This window comes from Cibotium barometz, chromosome 63 (genome assembly GCF_041138505.1).
Source record: "Cibotium barometz isolate CiBa-2024 chromosome 63, ASM4113850v1, whole genome shotgun sequence".
Lineage (NCBI taxonomy): Eukaryota > Viridiplantae > Streptophyta > Polypodiopsida > Cyatheales > Cibotiaceae > Cibotium > Cibotium barometz.
Genome location: NC_141108.1, coordinates 11,605,314 through 11,621,747, shown reverse-complemented (window position 1 = coordinate 11,621,747; position 16,434 = coordinate 11,605,314). Strand labels below are relative to the sequence as shown.

Sequence of the window (16,434 nt, the reverse complement as noted above, 5' to 3'; positions counted from 1 at the left end):
CGCACACGCACACGCACACGCACACGCACACGCACACGCACACGCACACGCACACGTGTGTGCTCACACATTTTTTGGGAGTTTATTCCAACTCTGACAGGAACTTTGTGGATTTTTTTTGCCCCTTTGGGGTTCAGTTCGGGGACTGCACATTTGAGTGGCTCTACTGGCCCCAATCATGCCAACCTTACGAGCCTTCCACTCTAGAATACATCAAGTCTCTTGATGCAGAGCAAGACATTACATTGTTGCAGCAATGCGGTTGGAGTCTCCGACCTCAGTGTGCTCGTGTGCTGCGTCTCGCAACAATGCTGCTCAAGAAGGGTGCAGCTGCCGGTTTGACACCTTTTCAGATTGGCTCTATCATGTCCTGCAGTGGGTGTCTGGATGTCAAATCTCCTATTGAACTTATGCTTGAGCAGGTGGAAGCCATGAGATGCCCTTCCACAACAGAATGTGATTTTCTAAAAAAGTTTGAAGATTTTTTAGATGACTACATTGCTACAGTGAAACCCTCTCTGAAGGAGTGTTGAGTGTAGAATTTCAAGTGTATATGCAAGGATTCAATATCACCCATCAGGTGCCCTTCCATGAATAATGAGTTAGCAGAAAAAGAAGAAAAGTTCAAGGCAAAAGGGATAGAGAAAGATTTCAAGTGCTTTTATATATTATATTTATCATCCTTGTGTGTGTATCTAGATATGCACAAACCATGGGGATCATCATGTGTTTTCTTGCATGCCCATGTTTTTTATATATAGAATATAAAAATATAGCACACTTGAACCAATCTCAAAAGGGAGTAGCACACTTGAACCAATTTCAAAAGAGAGTAGCTTAAACTCACTCACAAATCATGGAACCAAAGGTCTTATGAATACCATTTTCCAATGTGAGTTTTCATGAACACAGCCAAATAGGGTTGCAATATAGTCGGTTATAGCGCAAATTATAGTGTACACTATGGGTTGAAGAAGAGTCATAATCTCTTTCATGTCTTCAAGACCTCAAATCAATCTTTCTTAGCATGGGTTAAAGAAGAGATGGCAGTTTCTGCACAAGCATATTCTTGATGGTAATTTTTAAACAAGCATTTTCTTTATATTTTTTATCCTAACATAACTATTTCTTGAACTGTTGAAAGGGTTTTTCCCCCTTTCTCCTAGAAATTAAGAAGGATTTTGGAAAATTTGAGCACTCTCTAGGTTAAAAGTAAACTTATATCTTGTTGAAAAATAGAGTGGGCTTTAGGCTAAAGTGAACCTTTTTCCCCTTTCTCCTAGAATTTGAGAGGGATTTTGGAAAAATTTAGCACTCTCTGGGTCAGAGTAAACTTATATCTTGTTGAAAAATAGAGTGGGCTTTAGGCTGTGAACCTATCTTTTCCAAAATCTTGGTGGACACTCTTCATCCTAAGGGTGTTTTAATTCTCATGGCTTCAGACGCCTACAATGCAACATATTAAACTCGAATTAAAATAGAGAGTATGCGGACTTGAAAATTGTTGCAAGGAAGAAGAATAATAAGCCACCCAAGCCAACGCATAGAGTAGTCAATGATCATAATTATCAACTATAATAACTTACAAATGGTGGTGTACACACAATGGTACTTATAAGTAAAAATAATTCATGAGAAAAACTAAAGCCTCAAATTGTAAATAAATAGAGATGGAAAATAATTCTACAGTTTGCAATAAAGATGGAGAATGATTATCAAGAATTTATTGCAATAAATGACATTCTTCCTATTCATGTGGTCATATGAAAGGGGATTCAACCACTAGAGAAAAAGGAATGAGATAGAGGATATATTTGGAACATTTACTCATGTCATACAATGGTATTGATGCCTTTCACCTAAGGACCTAGAAAATTAGAAGTCATGTCATACAATGGTACTTTACATAAATTTGACTCGATCGAAGGTTCATGAAGATCTAGCAATATCAGAACATGATGTCTAAGAGTAATGTCTGCCACTCCAAATGTGAACCATTATAGGATAAAGGTGCACTACAGCATGTAACCTATTTGGCAATGTGCCAAATCTAATCCATGTTATCTCTAAACTATATGGCACCATTACATGTAAATATGGGAAGGTTGCTCAACCATTCCTCATAATGGGGGCCGTAAAACATGAGCTAGCTAGTGCTTTGATAATACACTATGAGGATGGAGCATTGATATCCAAACCCCACCTCCCCCCCTTCCTTCCTTAATGTCCACCCAAAGGTGAACTACCTCTGCGATCCTCTGATCTGGTACCAAGTCGATGAAGATGTCGCTCCATCTGGTCATTGCTAAGAGCCTTTGTGAAGATGTCTACTTAATTCTTTATCATTCAACCACCATCTTGACCTCCCCAAACATGATGAGCTCACACACAAACTGTGTTTTGTGAAGATTTCTACACAATTCTTTGTCATTTAACCACCATCTTGACCTCCCCAAACATGATGAGCTCACACACAAACTGTGTTTTGTGTGAGCATGAAACATGGGATTCCAACGAGCAATGGCCATGCAACTATGGTTGTCACATTGCAGTGTTATAGGAGGTTGCTTCTACACCACACCCATATTCCATAGAATCCTCCTTAACCACAATGCCTCACATGATGTAAACCATGCAATGACTTGAGGTTATTTCTTATTAATCCAAGAAATGCATCCTAAACTAAGAGAAAAACAATACCTTGTTACTGAGCGTTTGGTGTCCAAATCACCCGTCTAATTTGAGTTACAGGAGCCAGTGAGGGCCTCGCCCACGGCTTAGCTAATGTTATACTCCCTAGTACCTTGGATGTTTCTCAACACTCTCTCGGGGCTTATTATATGGGCTTGTTAGAGATTCTGCTCAGAATACCAATAATAAAATTGATGTCTAGTCTTGTATTACACAAGAAGATAAGACTACAAATAGTTGTGCAAGCTTTCTAGGAAGAATTATTTACACCAAAAGTATGACAAGAGATGATCCATTGCATAAGGATGGACACCATTTTAGAAGTCCCCTTGTTCACTTGCAAGATATGAGAAGAGATGATCCTTTGCACCACAAGGATGGACACACCATTTTAGAAACACCATTTCAAAAGTCCACTTGTTCACTTGCACAATGTTGGATTCAATCAAAAAGAGGTCAATCCCTTTACAGCCTGAACCTTGGAAGGAAAAGGTGTTGCTAAAGGTCTAGACTTCCCATAAACTTCCCACTCTCTTACCTGGGAACCATTGCGACTAGGATATATACTCTTCAAAGACATCTTTACTCAATCTAGGCACCTGCTTCCAAAAGGTCCCTTAGGCTAGGCATGCCCAAAATCCTGTTGAAATTATTTGAGCCTCAGTGATGTGAGCTATGTCTAGGTTGTTTTGGTGTGAACACCCTCTTAGGTGTGAACGCCCCTTATTAAGGGTTAGGTCAGAAGATAAGGCCTTAGTGCCTCTAAATACTTATACATGGTGTGAGTATTGTGTGCTTCATAATATAACCATTGTGTTCTTGTTCTATCTGCGCATGAGCATCTCTCTCTCATCCATATCCATTCACCATGTGATTTCAACATGGTATCAGAGCCACCACCTCCACCTTGATCTCCTTCATCTTCATTGCTATGTTAGTCTTCTCTCAGCCCATCAAGAGCTGCATTTTTTAGCACTATTGAGAAGGGTCTTGCTGTGTTTTTTCTTCTACTCACCATAGGCTTGAGTTTTTCTGAAATGTTGCCTCCTTTCTCTTCTAAGGTTCCCATGTGGTACCTGTGGAAATGAGGGAAGGGCTTCTTGGGTGCAAGTTGAAAGCTGCAGCTCTGCTGCGTTTTTGTGATCCGGGGAGTAGCATTCTGCCTCCCTATAGAGCCTTGATGTTTTTTTCTTGGTTGCGTTTGATGCAGCCGTGCCGGCTGCACACTCTTGGTGACCTCCTGACAGTCCGACCTGCTGCTTCTATGATCCTACTGTTCTGGGCTAGCTCACAACGTCTCCAACGAGGTTCAATGGATCACTGGTTTCTGTTTTAATCTTCTACTAAGAGGTTCAATGGATCAATATTCTTTACAGTGTTTTGTTTCCTTCAAGAAGGAGGCACAAGCTGCACCAAAGGGTGCCTCAGCCATTATTGGTGGATTCATCAGTGATATCTCTCACCTATATGGTGACCTGGTCATTGAAGAAGCTTCTCACCTGAAGCTATTCATTTTTGAGAAGTTTGCATCAGCTACTTCTTCAATAATGAGATGTGCTTCACAGACAATTGCTTCTGCATCATCTACCTCTAGAACCCAGCTTGGACCCCAAGTCTCTTTGGCTTGGAAACCACGCCCAAAAGGGATTGGAAACCACTCCCAAAAGGGATGTTCATCGGCGCTCTGGGGTGAATCTTCCTCAGTTTTTAGTTTTTTTTATGTTCAGGTCAAGGGTTCTCTGAATGGGTAGTACCCCAAAATTTGAATATTTTGGATGCCATCTTTTTGTTGTAAAGCCTTGAGAGTAGGGGGGTGACTAAGCAATAATCTTTGCTTCGGTCATAACGCTGATTCAGGGAATAGTTATGGCATGAGAGGTGTGCATGGCTAGGTCACCTCTCTACAGTGATGTGATGGAGTTGGAGGTTGGTTGCTTCTTTTGTGTTCGGGCCTCACCACCTTCGCTCCAAGGGGGGGGGTGTTGGAATTATCTAAGCCTCAATTGGTGTAGGCTGTGTCCAGGCTACTTTGGTGTGAACATCCTCTTAGGTGTGAACGTCCCTTATAAAGGATTAGGTCAGAAGATAAGGCCTTAGTGCCTATGAATACTCATACATGGTGTGAGTATTGTGTGCTTCATAATATAATCATTGTGTTCTTGTGCAATCTTGCTTCTTATCACAAGCATCTCTCTCTCTCTTCCATATATGTGATTTCAACAAATCCATGCCAAAAATTTGATTTGCTTGCCTTGCACCTTGGACCTCTACCTACCAAAGTACTCTTTTATTATAACAAACAATGGTTGATCCATAATGTGAACCTGACTATATGAATTGGCGCTATACTATGCCATACTCTCGTAATCCAAATGTGGTTGTCACACAACTTGTTATCCACTAGCCGCATATCAATGATAATCTCACCAACCATGCCATTGTCTCGTAAGTGCGAAGTTGTCATCCTAGCGTATCACCAATTTTCACACGCATATCAATGATAATCTCACCAACCATGCCATTGTCGTAAGTGCGAAGTTGTCATCCTAGCGTATCACCAATTTTCACACTAGTTGAGCTCGATAGCTTAACATTTTTTTATAATTTATCCAATGTGATAAGGCTCTTTAAGATCTTGTGTTACTTAGTCATGAGGTTAGTGGTTCAGTATAAGTGCTCGAACATTCAATCCCACCTCACGTTTCTAGACATTTACTAGCTTTGCTAGAGAGGGGTAGCCTTACATAGACGAAAAATGTTATATGTGTGTGTGTTGGCTTTAAAAAGTTGGGCCTTTACTTAAGGCTTCAAAAAAGGAGAGGTTTAAAGGGGACCCATTATGTGTTAGCTTTTAAAAAATTAGGCATTTACAAAGGAAAGGGCCCATTGTCAAGATGTCTCTCTCAACACATATTAAAGAGTGGCTTCCCACATTCTTCATAGATGTTGGAAGGTTATGTGCTTGGGGAATGGAAGTTAAATATGCCCACTCATGCCATGACCTTTTTTTGGATAACATAGGTGGGGGGGCCTTCCCATGGGATGCAAATACATACCAACAAGAACTTATATTATGTACTCTTATATTTTTATTTAATGGTTGTAGAGAGAGAAGAGAAGAATATATAAGAAAATTCAGCCATTCAGCTCTCTCTTGTGTCTTGCTCTCTTGTGTGTGTGTGTGTGTGTGTGTGTGTGTGTGTTTTCTTGCAAGGAACTCAAGCTCTCCCTCTCTCTCTCATTCTCTTTATGGTATCAGAGCTCCAATTTATATGAGAGCTAAGGAGACAAGAAAGAGGTAAGAACAAGGAAATCAAGGAAGTGGTACATGGGTAAGAGTATTTCTCTCTCTTTTCTTCTTTGATTTTGAGGCAACACATTTGGTAGCTGTGAGAGCTACAAGTAGATAGAGAAGTCATTGTCTTAGATTGTGGCATCCTCTTGTGTGAATGTGTAAAGGAAGAAGACTATATTGTGTATAGTTAATTTTGTTAACTGTAATTTTTACGTGTTTTTGCATGATTCGGGTGCATTTCGGGCCTCGTTTGCCAATTTTGATTATGTATGCCCAATTTTTGGTTCGGTGAAAATCTACGACGGCAGAAATTTGATTATAAGATAATCTATGCTGAGATTCTAAGTGTTACAAGTTTGGTGGATGTATGTGATTGATTGGTTTACATTTAGTTATCGCATAACAAGTTTATAGTACCACTATGTTGGAGATTTGCAAGTTGCTGTAAGTGCATAAGTTTTTTGCAATCATTGGTTGGTAACTTACTGCAAAAAAAGATATCTAACAGCTTATCACACAGATAATGAGCAAGAAGCTAGACAAGATTATGAGCAAGAAGCTAGACAAGATTATGAGCAAGAAGCTAGACAACTACAACCTCTAAGTATGGAAGTTTAGGATAAGAAACTTTCTCATGGTGGGAAAAGGATACTTGGAGTTTATTTTAGGTGATGAGAATGAGACGAAACTTCCAGAAGAAAATGTCACTCCTCAACAGGTACATGCTTTTAAGTCATGGCATGAGAGAGCAGCAAAGTGATGTATTGGTTGTCTGTTAGCTTGTCAGATCATATAGAAGATGCAGCAACACCTAAGGATGCATGGGATACCTTGGTTAAGTTGTATAGTAAAAGTATCAAGGTAAGAAAGATATAGTTGAAGTAAAGACTTACATAATATGTAGAGGAATAAGATGAGTATAAGTGATTACTCATTGAAAGTAAAAGGGCTTATAGATGTCATCGGCTCTATTGGAGCTCCTATAGATGACGACGACTTGGTGTTGGTAAGAGTATGACTGATTTCGAATGTCTATTTGACTATATCCCTTCTTATCCCTGAGGAGATAAATTTCAAGAGTAACTTATATTTTGGAAATATGCAAGAGTATGTCTTCTACACACGGACATGAGTAGAGGTAGAGGCAGATCATCATCTAATGGCCTAGGTCCAAGAAAGTTTGAAAACTGAAATCATGGGCAGCAACAACAATAAGAATCTAATGTATAAATAGGTGGAAGAGGCCACTCTCTGGAGAGGTAGGGAGGGCTAAAGAGGCCAAGGTAGATGGTAAAGGAACTAGAGTGCAAATAATGTGGAGTGCTATTATCATGGCAAACTAGGTCAAATAGCAAAGGAGTGCTATAAAAATCAAAATGATATCAAAAGTGGAAAGTTGCAACAAGGATATTATACATCTTCAAGAAGCAAGCTGCTGAAGATAGAAGTGAGCAACTCTTTGTGATGCAATATATGCTTAGTTTTATGACTACAAATGCAAGGAACCTTGGAGATGTATGGTATGTTGATTTGGGTGCCTCTAACCACATGACCAGTCATGGAGAGTGGTTTAGATATATGTTAATAATAGAAAAACCAAGGTATCCAAGTGAATCTGATACTGTACATCCTATTGCACATGTTGGTAATGCACCATCCTATTAATGTTGTACATCATATTATGCAATTTCGTAAAGTGCTATTATCTATGTTGAATGGCAAAATGAAGTACATGTGACTGATGTACTTCATGTTCCTAATATTACAAAAAACCTAGTTTCTATTGGACAATTGAGTAGGGCTTACAACAAGTGAGGTTTAATCCTTATGGTTGTTATGTAGAAGGCTTTAATAACCAGTGTTGCATGGCTTGCAAAGGGCAACAGAATTGGTAGAATGTTTACATTAGATGTAAATATGAGTGAAGTTAAGATTGTAATGTTTACACATGGTACATGTGTGATTACAAACATAGACATTTGGCATGTGCATATTAGTCATGTCCATATTCAACGGCTCAAAAATATGTAGGCCCAAAGTAGTATTACAAGTTTGCTGAAGTTTAAAGTAGGTGGAATGCATAAGGTATGTGAAGCATGCCAACTAGGAAAACAATCTGAGCTGGCATTTCCACATGATAGGCATGTAAGTCAAAGACCATTATATGTGGTGCATTCTGATGTTTGGGATCCAACAAAAATGACATCAATCAAAGGATGCCACTATTTTATATCATTCATCGATGACCACACTAGGAAGGTGTGGGTTTACTTCATAAAAGAGAAAGGCAAAGTGTTTATATTTGCAAGTTAGTAGGGATGTTCTTTTTTATGAGATGAGTAGCTAGTATACCCCATGAAGGATTCCATGGAGGCTAATGTAAACAATAATGTGGCAGTGAATGGAATGCATCAATTACATGTGTTTAGTAGACCTAGAGAGTCTCTAGAAGCGGGTCTATTGTTAGACCTTGGTCAAGAAGGTTGAGGCAGAATGCCAAGAATTCTGACACATCATTTGTAGTACTACAAGTTCTGAAAATTCAGCAAATTCACATGTATCACATGTAAGGGAAAAGAGAAGGTAGATCAATCTTTTATAATGCATGATGTTTCAGTAGGTCATTCATTTGTTGATGGGGATAGTGGCTCAAAACAAAGCCTTAATGAGGAGTTTAGGATCCCATCTATTGCTGCACAAGGTGTACAAAGAGCCAAAACAATGTTGAGAACACCTAGCAGTGATCCAAGCATACACGTGTCTATGAATGTTAGATATTGAGTGGACAAGTTGAGATTATGCTTACTTGGTGAAAGCAATAATATTGAGTTAGAGCCCACTTATCTTGAGCAGGCACTAGGAAAAAAAAAAGAAAAGGAAAATGCTATGAATGAGGAAATGGTAGCATTGGATGTAAATACAACATAGGATTTAGTGCCCTTGCCTACTAAGAAAAAGAAAGCACTTGGATGTAGGTGGGTGTATAAGGTCAAAGCATAACACTTGGATCAGTGAAAAGGTATAAGGAAGATTTGTTTCCAAGGGTTATGTGCAAACCTATGGCATTGTCTACACTTGGATGGATCAGTGAGCAAGGTATAAGGAAGATTTGTTGCCAAGGGTTATGTGCAAACCTATGGCATTGTCTACACTTGGATGGATCAGTGAGCAAGTATAAGGCAAGGTTCTCTACCAAAGAGACATTCAATCCGGTTGCGAGAATGGCAACTGTCAAGGGTTATGTGCAGACTTGTGGCATTGACTACAAAGAGACATTCAACCTGGTGGCGAGAATGGCAACTGTAAGAGCGGTCATTTGCTATGGATGCAACAAAGGGTTGGTATTTACATTTGATGGTGGATACAAAGAATACCTTCTTGCATGGTGCTTTTCAAGAAGAAATATACATGATATATCCATCGGGTTATGAGATTATTACACACCTAGATTTTGTGTGTAAGTTATACAAAGCCTTGTATATCTTGAATCAAGCATGGTCAAACAAGATTGGAGAGTATCTTGTTACTATTGGATTTTAGATATCCAATGTACATTTTTCACTTTATGTTAAAAAGATAGATAGAGAGGTCACGTTATTAGTCATTTATGTGGATGACTTAATTATCAATGTTGGTGATAGTGATGCTGACATACATAATGTCAGGATTCTTTTGAAGAAGAAGTTTGAGACGAAGAATTTGGATGCGGCTGCTGCGGTATCTTAGTTATAGAGGTGGTGAGACCATCTCATGGAATTTTATTGTTATAGAGGCAATATGGCTCGGACATTTTATCCAAGTATGGTATGACAGGTCGTAAGCCTATTGCAATGTCATTGGAGCATAACACAAATCTTTTTCCACAGATGCAAGTGAGAGTTTGAAGGACCCCACTATTTGGCTGCAGATGGATAGTGGGTAACTTGATCTATATAACCATTACTAGGCTAGACTTGAGCTATGTTGTTGGACTTGTGAGTCAATTTATGCAAGCCCCCAGGAAGCTACACTTGGATGTGGCTAGAGAAACTCTCAGGTACATAAAGTCCATAGTTGATGATGTAATTTTCTATGAGGCCGGTAGAGAGATACAACTATATGGGTTCACAAATGCTGATTGGCAAGCTATCCTCTTTGTCTCAGCTTCTTCCTCATGAGTAGGGAGTTTCCTATTCCTATTAGATTTATTACTCCTATGGCTTTGTGAGCCCATTCTCTCTAAAATTCTATGAATACTAGACACCAAGATTGAACGAAATGAGCATAGAAGTGTGTGCATTTAGAAACAACACTCTCTTATATTGTATTGTATTCAATTGGATGATTATGGATTGATATATATTTTTAATTAAATATACATGAAATCTTTGGTTAGATTTTTAAAATGGAAAGGAATTTGGATGTTGCATTTAAGGGGGGACACATTTTGTGCTATTGGTGATGTCCTTGGTTGCATTTAACCTCTCAATTGTGCTATGTCTTGGAGACATACCTTCATGCAGTGATGTTTACTTGCTGAGATGTATTACTCTCTTTCCTAGCTTCATGTTCGAGTTACCTCCCCTTTGCAGTTTATTTACATGGATGCTAATGGTATCGGACAGTTACATTGTCTTTAGCTTTGCTACCTTGTCACTATGCATAATTTAGGGTTTCTCTACATCAATCTGTGTGGGATTACATATCTCTTTTATTTTTCCATACACACCACAACGCATGGTGTTACTAAGAGGTTATCTTATACTCTCATAGTAATGGCTGGACGTATGCCTTACTACCCCCACTTGACAGATTTGTGAAATCAACCAATTTCCATTTGCTGATTATCACCTTGTTGGCTTGACCATTGACTAAGGTTACTTTATTGATATATTGGCATTCATTGGCCCTTGACAAGCTATGCATTGATGTTGTCCATAGTGCTTAGAGCTTCATGCCATTATTTGGTTCCGATGTTGAATCCGTTGAGCCTCCTTTGGCTCCATATCAGCCACACTTTGATTAGGATGCCATGGGTGATGCATTAATTGCAAAGGCTGCAGCCATTTGCGAGTCACAAAGTTCTCCGGGGGCTGATAGTAAGCTGACTACACTTATGTTAGGTCGGACACGCGTTGCCTCTTGACATGCATCTTATTTTGTTGATTCCGAACTTGTTGCTTTCGCATGGAATGAGGGCCGCTTTCTCCTTTTGATGCATTGGAGGATAATAATTGGGTTGATTTACTCGTGACATTTCAGCTTTCATTGCTGAATTATAACATGCATTTGATATTGCAAACATGGGGCTTTTGCATTATTATTTGGGTATCCAATTTATTCAACAAGCTGTCGGATGCCTTACACGTCTTAATATTCAGTATGCAGTGTCACAGTTGAGAAGATTTATTCATTACCTCGACACTCAGCATTGGCCAAGCAATGAAACGTGTCTTTCGTTACCTTCAAGGCACTTAGGACTTTGCATTGTTTTATAGCAATGCATCTTCTTTATGCTTGTCCGCCTACACTGACAATGCCTGGGCAGGATGTTATGACACTAGGATGTCAACTAGTGGTGGTAATTGTTTCCTTCTTTGCAGTATAAACATTTCATGAATTAGCAAGAAGCAGCTCTGACGTTGACCACTTCTAGTTGTGAGGTTGAGTATAGGGAAACATTCACAACTTTTATGGAGTGTGTATGGTTCCACCGTCTATTGGCAGATCTTGGTATTAGACATCCGTCTTTTACCACCATTTTCACTAACAGTCAGAATGTATTAGCAGTCGTGCGGCATTTGGTTTTTCATGCACAGACATAGCACATTGAGGTGCATTATCATTATGTCAAGGAAAGGCTCTATGCAGAAGACATTACCTTGACTTACGTGCTTACATAAGCCAATGTGGCAGATGGGTTTATCAAGTCCCTTTCCAAAGAAAAGTTTGAGGCTTTTCGCAAGGATTTGAACTTGTTACCTCTACCAGAGTAGTTTTCTCCACCCTGTACATGTTCACACCATTCACTTTCAGGGGGGTTTGTTAGCCTTGGAAGTCCTCGTGTGAACAACCCTACACACAGGCACTTTTTACCCTATGCTGGCAGGGGTTTTTTCCCCATGTGAACACACTCATGTGTTAGCCACGTTAGTCCTAGGGCTAAGGCTATTAGTGTTTTAGGTATATATTTTATCATATTTTTGATACATAATAATCGTAGAAAACTATGTTTGATTTAATGTGTGCGAAAATTGGCTTAATAAATGGAATGTGCGAATGTACAAAAGGTTATTTTATGCGTTATTTTTGTTGGCCACGTGCCAAATGTTTGTACAAATTATTTATGCAAACTTGTGTATGGAGTTTCTATATTCCTAGCACATATGCTAGAAGAGTTTTAATTATTTACACTTAGTGTGTGAATAGGCTCTAGTGCTTGAGCTATTTTTATAAAAAGTGGAAAAGCAAGCCCAATTTTGTATGCATAACTATTAATAGCTCCTTGGGCTATTTATTAAATAAGAATTCTCAAAATACCCATGTCGTGGAAGTGGAGCTACACGCATGAGGGGGGAAATTGTAGCTAATCTTGTCTTGATTGTTCTATTTCTCTTGTTTTATGCTATGATATGCTCTTTCATTTCAGTTTGATTCAAGCCTATGCTTTAATCTTTGATGTATGTGTAAGTTTTTAATTATTTATTCATTAATTCAATCTTCTTAAAGAGGGTCAAAGACTTGTGGTCAAAGAGGTGAAAGAGACAAAGGAAGAGGTGATTTTAGTGATTTTTTAATTTAATTTGAAGAAGAATACATTTATGGTTATGTATGGTTGAAAGAAGTCTTATTTTTAACCATTGGACAACAAATCTCCATCAATATTTTGCCCAAAAGGGTAAAGCAAGGTGGAAAACCATTAGTGGGTTTTTGAAAAACCACAAAACCATCTTCTGCGATTCTAATCCTCTGCATAATCCATTCATATGGATGAAATCAGCTCTTTGAGGAGGTTAAGGGTCTCATCTCAGAACTGCTAAGCTTGCATTGTGGTGAATTTCTCTCAAATTTTCTTCTCCCCATCTGCGCTGCATTGGTGGTTTCCTTCCTTTGAAGAGCAAAGGGAAAAAAAAATGTTTTAAATATATTTTCCAATTAAAATTTCCCTTCCCACAAATTTGGCGCGGCGGCAGCGTTCTCCCTTCACGTCAACTCGCGCTGCGCGCCACTGTTTGGTATGCGTAGTTTATTACAGGTCATGGGCGGTGAAGCTTTTTACAAAGCTTGGTAGCTTTAATTCAAAGCTTAGTATAGCTTTAATTCAAGCAAGCTTTAGCAACTTAAAGCTAAAAAGCTTAATATTCAAAAAAAATCTTGTTAAGCTTACAAAAGCTAAATTCCAAAGGTTTTCAAGGGTTTTCAAGTGCAATTTGTAGGCATTCTAAAATCTCAGCACAAATTTTTTGACTTTTGAAAAAAATCTAATAACAGGTAGTTTCTACGCAAAGCTAGGCATCAAGAAATTATTACCCTGGTCATCTTCTTCGATAATTTTGTTAACTCTTTTGAAGACCTCTTCAACAAGTTATTACTTGGATAGTTTCGCCATCATGAGTTATTTTCTACAACGGATGCATTTATTAAACAATATTCTCAAGCTTTTGGATCCATGGTTATTAGTTGATTTTTTGACATCAACAAATATTATCCTTCCCACTACTCTTCGACATACGAGCTTCCGACTTTTGACAAATTACGGGTGAAAGCTAAGTAATAACTATACTTTTTTAAATTTTATAAATTAATAATTGAAGTTTGATATTATATTATGAATTGAAGCTAACCTACAGATTAGTATATGTAAAATCTCTGATCATTTACCAGTTAAGTATTCACCTTGTGTAATTTGATTACCTGCATAAAATAAAATAAAAAATTATTTGTCGATTTGTTTTCTTCTAACGAATATTTTGTAGTCCAACCTAAGTAAGTTTCTCCATTTTCCATAATCAGCAAATTAAAATGTCACATATGCTCATGATATTTATGTCCTTTTAATGATATATTTTGTAGCAAAGCTATCCGGACACTTGCAAGTAAGTTGCTACCCTCTACAACTTAGTAAATAATTCCTCCAATATTTCTATGTAAGTTTTATCTTTCAGTTCGTGATTCGAGCACTTTTCAAGTAAGCTTCTCATTATTATCCTTACTGATCATGCTTAAATATTTATGCATATAATTTCAAACCATATTATTATAGATTTTATTTCTTATAAGGTCATAGTTTAATATAATCTTAGCTAGGTTTGGAAGAATTCATAAATAAATAACCTTAAATTAGGTTATGTTTATAAGTTGAAATTATATTTATAGTTTAGAAAAATTATATTTTAATTAATTCACATTGCTTTCTCATTTTTCTCTATAATTTCCAATGAGGAATTCTCAATGTTGAACATCATTGCAATCGAATATATGTAAAGTGCGACCTTCTTACTCTTGAATCAATCTTATGATTGCCAAGTTTCATATTTATTATTCAAGTTTATTTCAACTTCAAATTAAATTAATCTTTTAATCATCATCTCATTTGACATTAAGGTAAATACATAGATTGACTTGTTTACTTAAACCGTTTTAAAAAACAAAAGATTGCTTTCCTCAAAATTGAGAGATGCTTCATATAAATATCTTATAAGGATATTTATACAAGCTTTAATGAAATTACGCCTTACATTTTGTACAAGTTTAATTTTTTCGGCCTAATCTAAATTAAAGACTCTAGAACTTGTGCTTGAAATTTTTATCCTGTCCTCCTTGTGAACATGTGAGTTCCACATAGCTTTATTAACCCAAACCTATGATTACAATTCCTTCCTTGAAAGATGGTACACACCCTAAATCCTCCTTACTCTAGAGACCTTCTTTTTATGACTTTAAAAAATCACATATGACATATCCTTCCCCTGTCTTCTCTTATGTCTTGAACTTTGTTATTTTGATTCATAAGAGATAGTTATCATGAAATAGTTAAATTCATGTTTTCATTTTATTAATCAAGATTGTTAGAATTGTTACTAGTCATTCATATTTATATTTGTGCTTAAACTTTGGATGTATTGAAAATTCAATTCTATCTATTGTTTATTTACAATCTCACACTCTCTCAAACACCTTTTCGACTCAAGGTTAGTATTTCCTATCTTTATATTAATAATCAATTTGTCTTTTATTCTTATGATGTTGAGTTTCTCATGAGTTATGTTCAACAACTTTATATTCCCTATCCATAGAAACCATAACGATTCACATCTCTTTGGAGTGTTAAAATTATTTTTAATAGATAATTTCAAACACACCACAACGATCGAGGTATGCATATATTCACTTCTTTTTGTAAACTTTTCACATTTGTTCTATATTTCTTTAAGATTTTTAATAATACTTTTACAACCTAAGAACCTAATTAGTAAACCATAGATTAAACATTAATATTAGTTCAAATTTCATAACTTAAGTAAAATTTTAAGATAAAGAAAATTTGTGTCAGAATTTAAGTTTCAGAGGGAACTAGCCACTCCGTCTCAAACTTCTATTCTGAAGGAGTGATATGTGGAATTAATCTGGTGGTATGGGACATCATATTTGTTTCATGTACTTACTCCATACACATTCATGTCTTCTATCTTTTACCATCTTATGTGTGTATGTGGAATGTGCCTTTGTGGTATGGGACACTTAGACTCGTTTCACATATGTTCATTTGATCGGTTCATTGCATATTTGCACTATGTGTTGATCTAGTTTTTCACACCAATCATGAAGCCATCCTCTCATGGATTTATGCAACTGAGGATAGTTGCAACCCCAGCAAGAGGGAATGATATGAGAATTACTCTTATTTACTGGGAATTATATTTCTTATTTTATATTGGGGACGCTTGTGTGTGCCATGCCTGTTGGTACGTGTAATTTGATTTTATGGTTGCCTATATCTCATGACAATGTTGGGATTAATTGATCTATTCAATTAATTGTTTAACTAATGTGGATTGTATCTATAAGTATAGGTACCCAGATGTGCGAGGGTACCGAATGAGGTGTCGCACCATACGAGGGTACCGATTGAGGTGTCGTATGGCATGAGATATGCAAGGGTACTGATTGAGGTGTTGTATGGATGGTGGATTGAGTTGTGGCATGAAGATGGAGATCATTTTGCTGATCATGTATTAGAATTTTATCTCATCTATAGCCTATTATGTTGCTAGGTTATTTTGTGTATATTATTTGTGATTTGATGATGAGTGCGAGGGTGTCACGGGACCCTTTTGTACTTATTGAAGAAATAATTAAAAACTCATTAAATATATCAAAAATTAAAGCAAAGACTTGAATTAAATTGAAATCAAATAACATAGCATAACACAAGGTAAGGAAATAAAATAATATGACCATCAAGACAA

General features: G+C 37.2%; 1 protein-coding gene across 2 annotated transcripts in view; it reads left to right on the top strand.

Annotated features, from left to right (window-relative positions):
• Positions 1–635, top strand: part of LOC147603687 (phosphatidylinositol 4-kinase gamma 4-like) — a 2,922-nt gene extending 2,287 nt beyond the window's left edge. For both annotated transcript variants that reach the window (XM_086795909.1, XM_086795908.1), the window contains one exon: positions 138–635. In XM_086795909.1, the coding sequence (XP_086652035.1) occupies positions 138–533 (396 nt within the window). In that variant the 3' untranslated portion in view covers positions 534–635. The remainder of the gene's footprint in view (positions 1–137) is intronic.
• Positions 636–16,434: the final 15,799 nt, after the last annotated feature.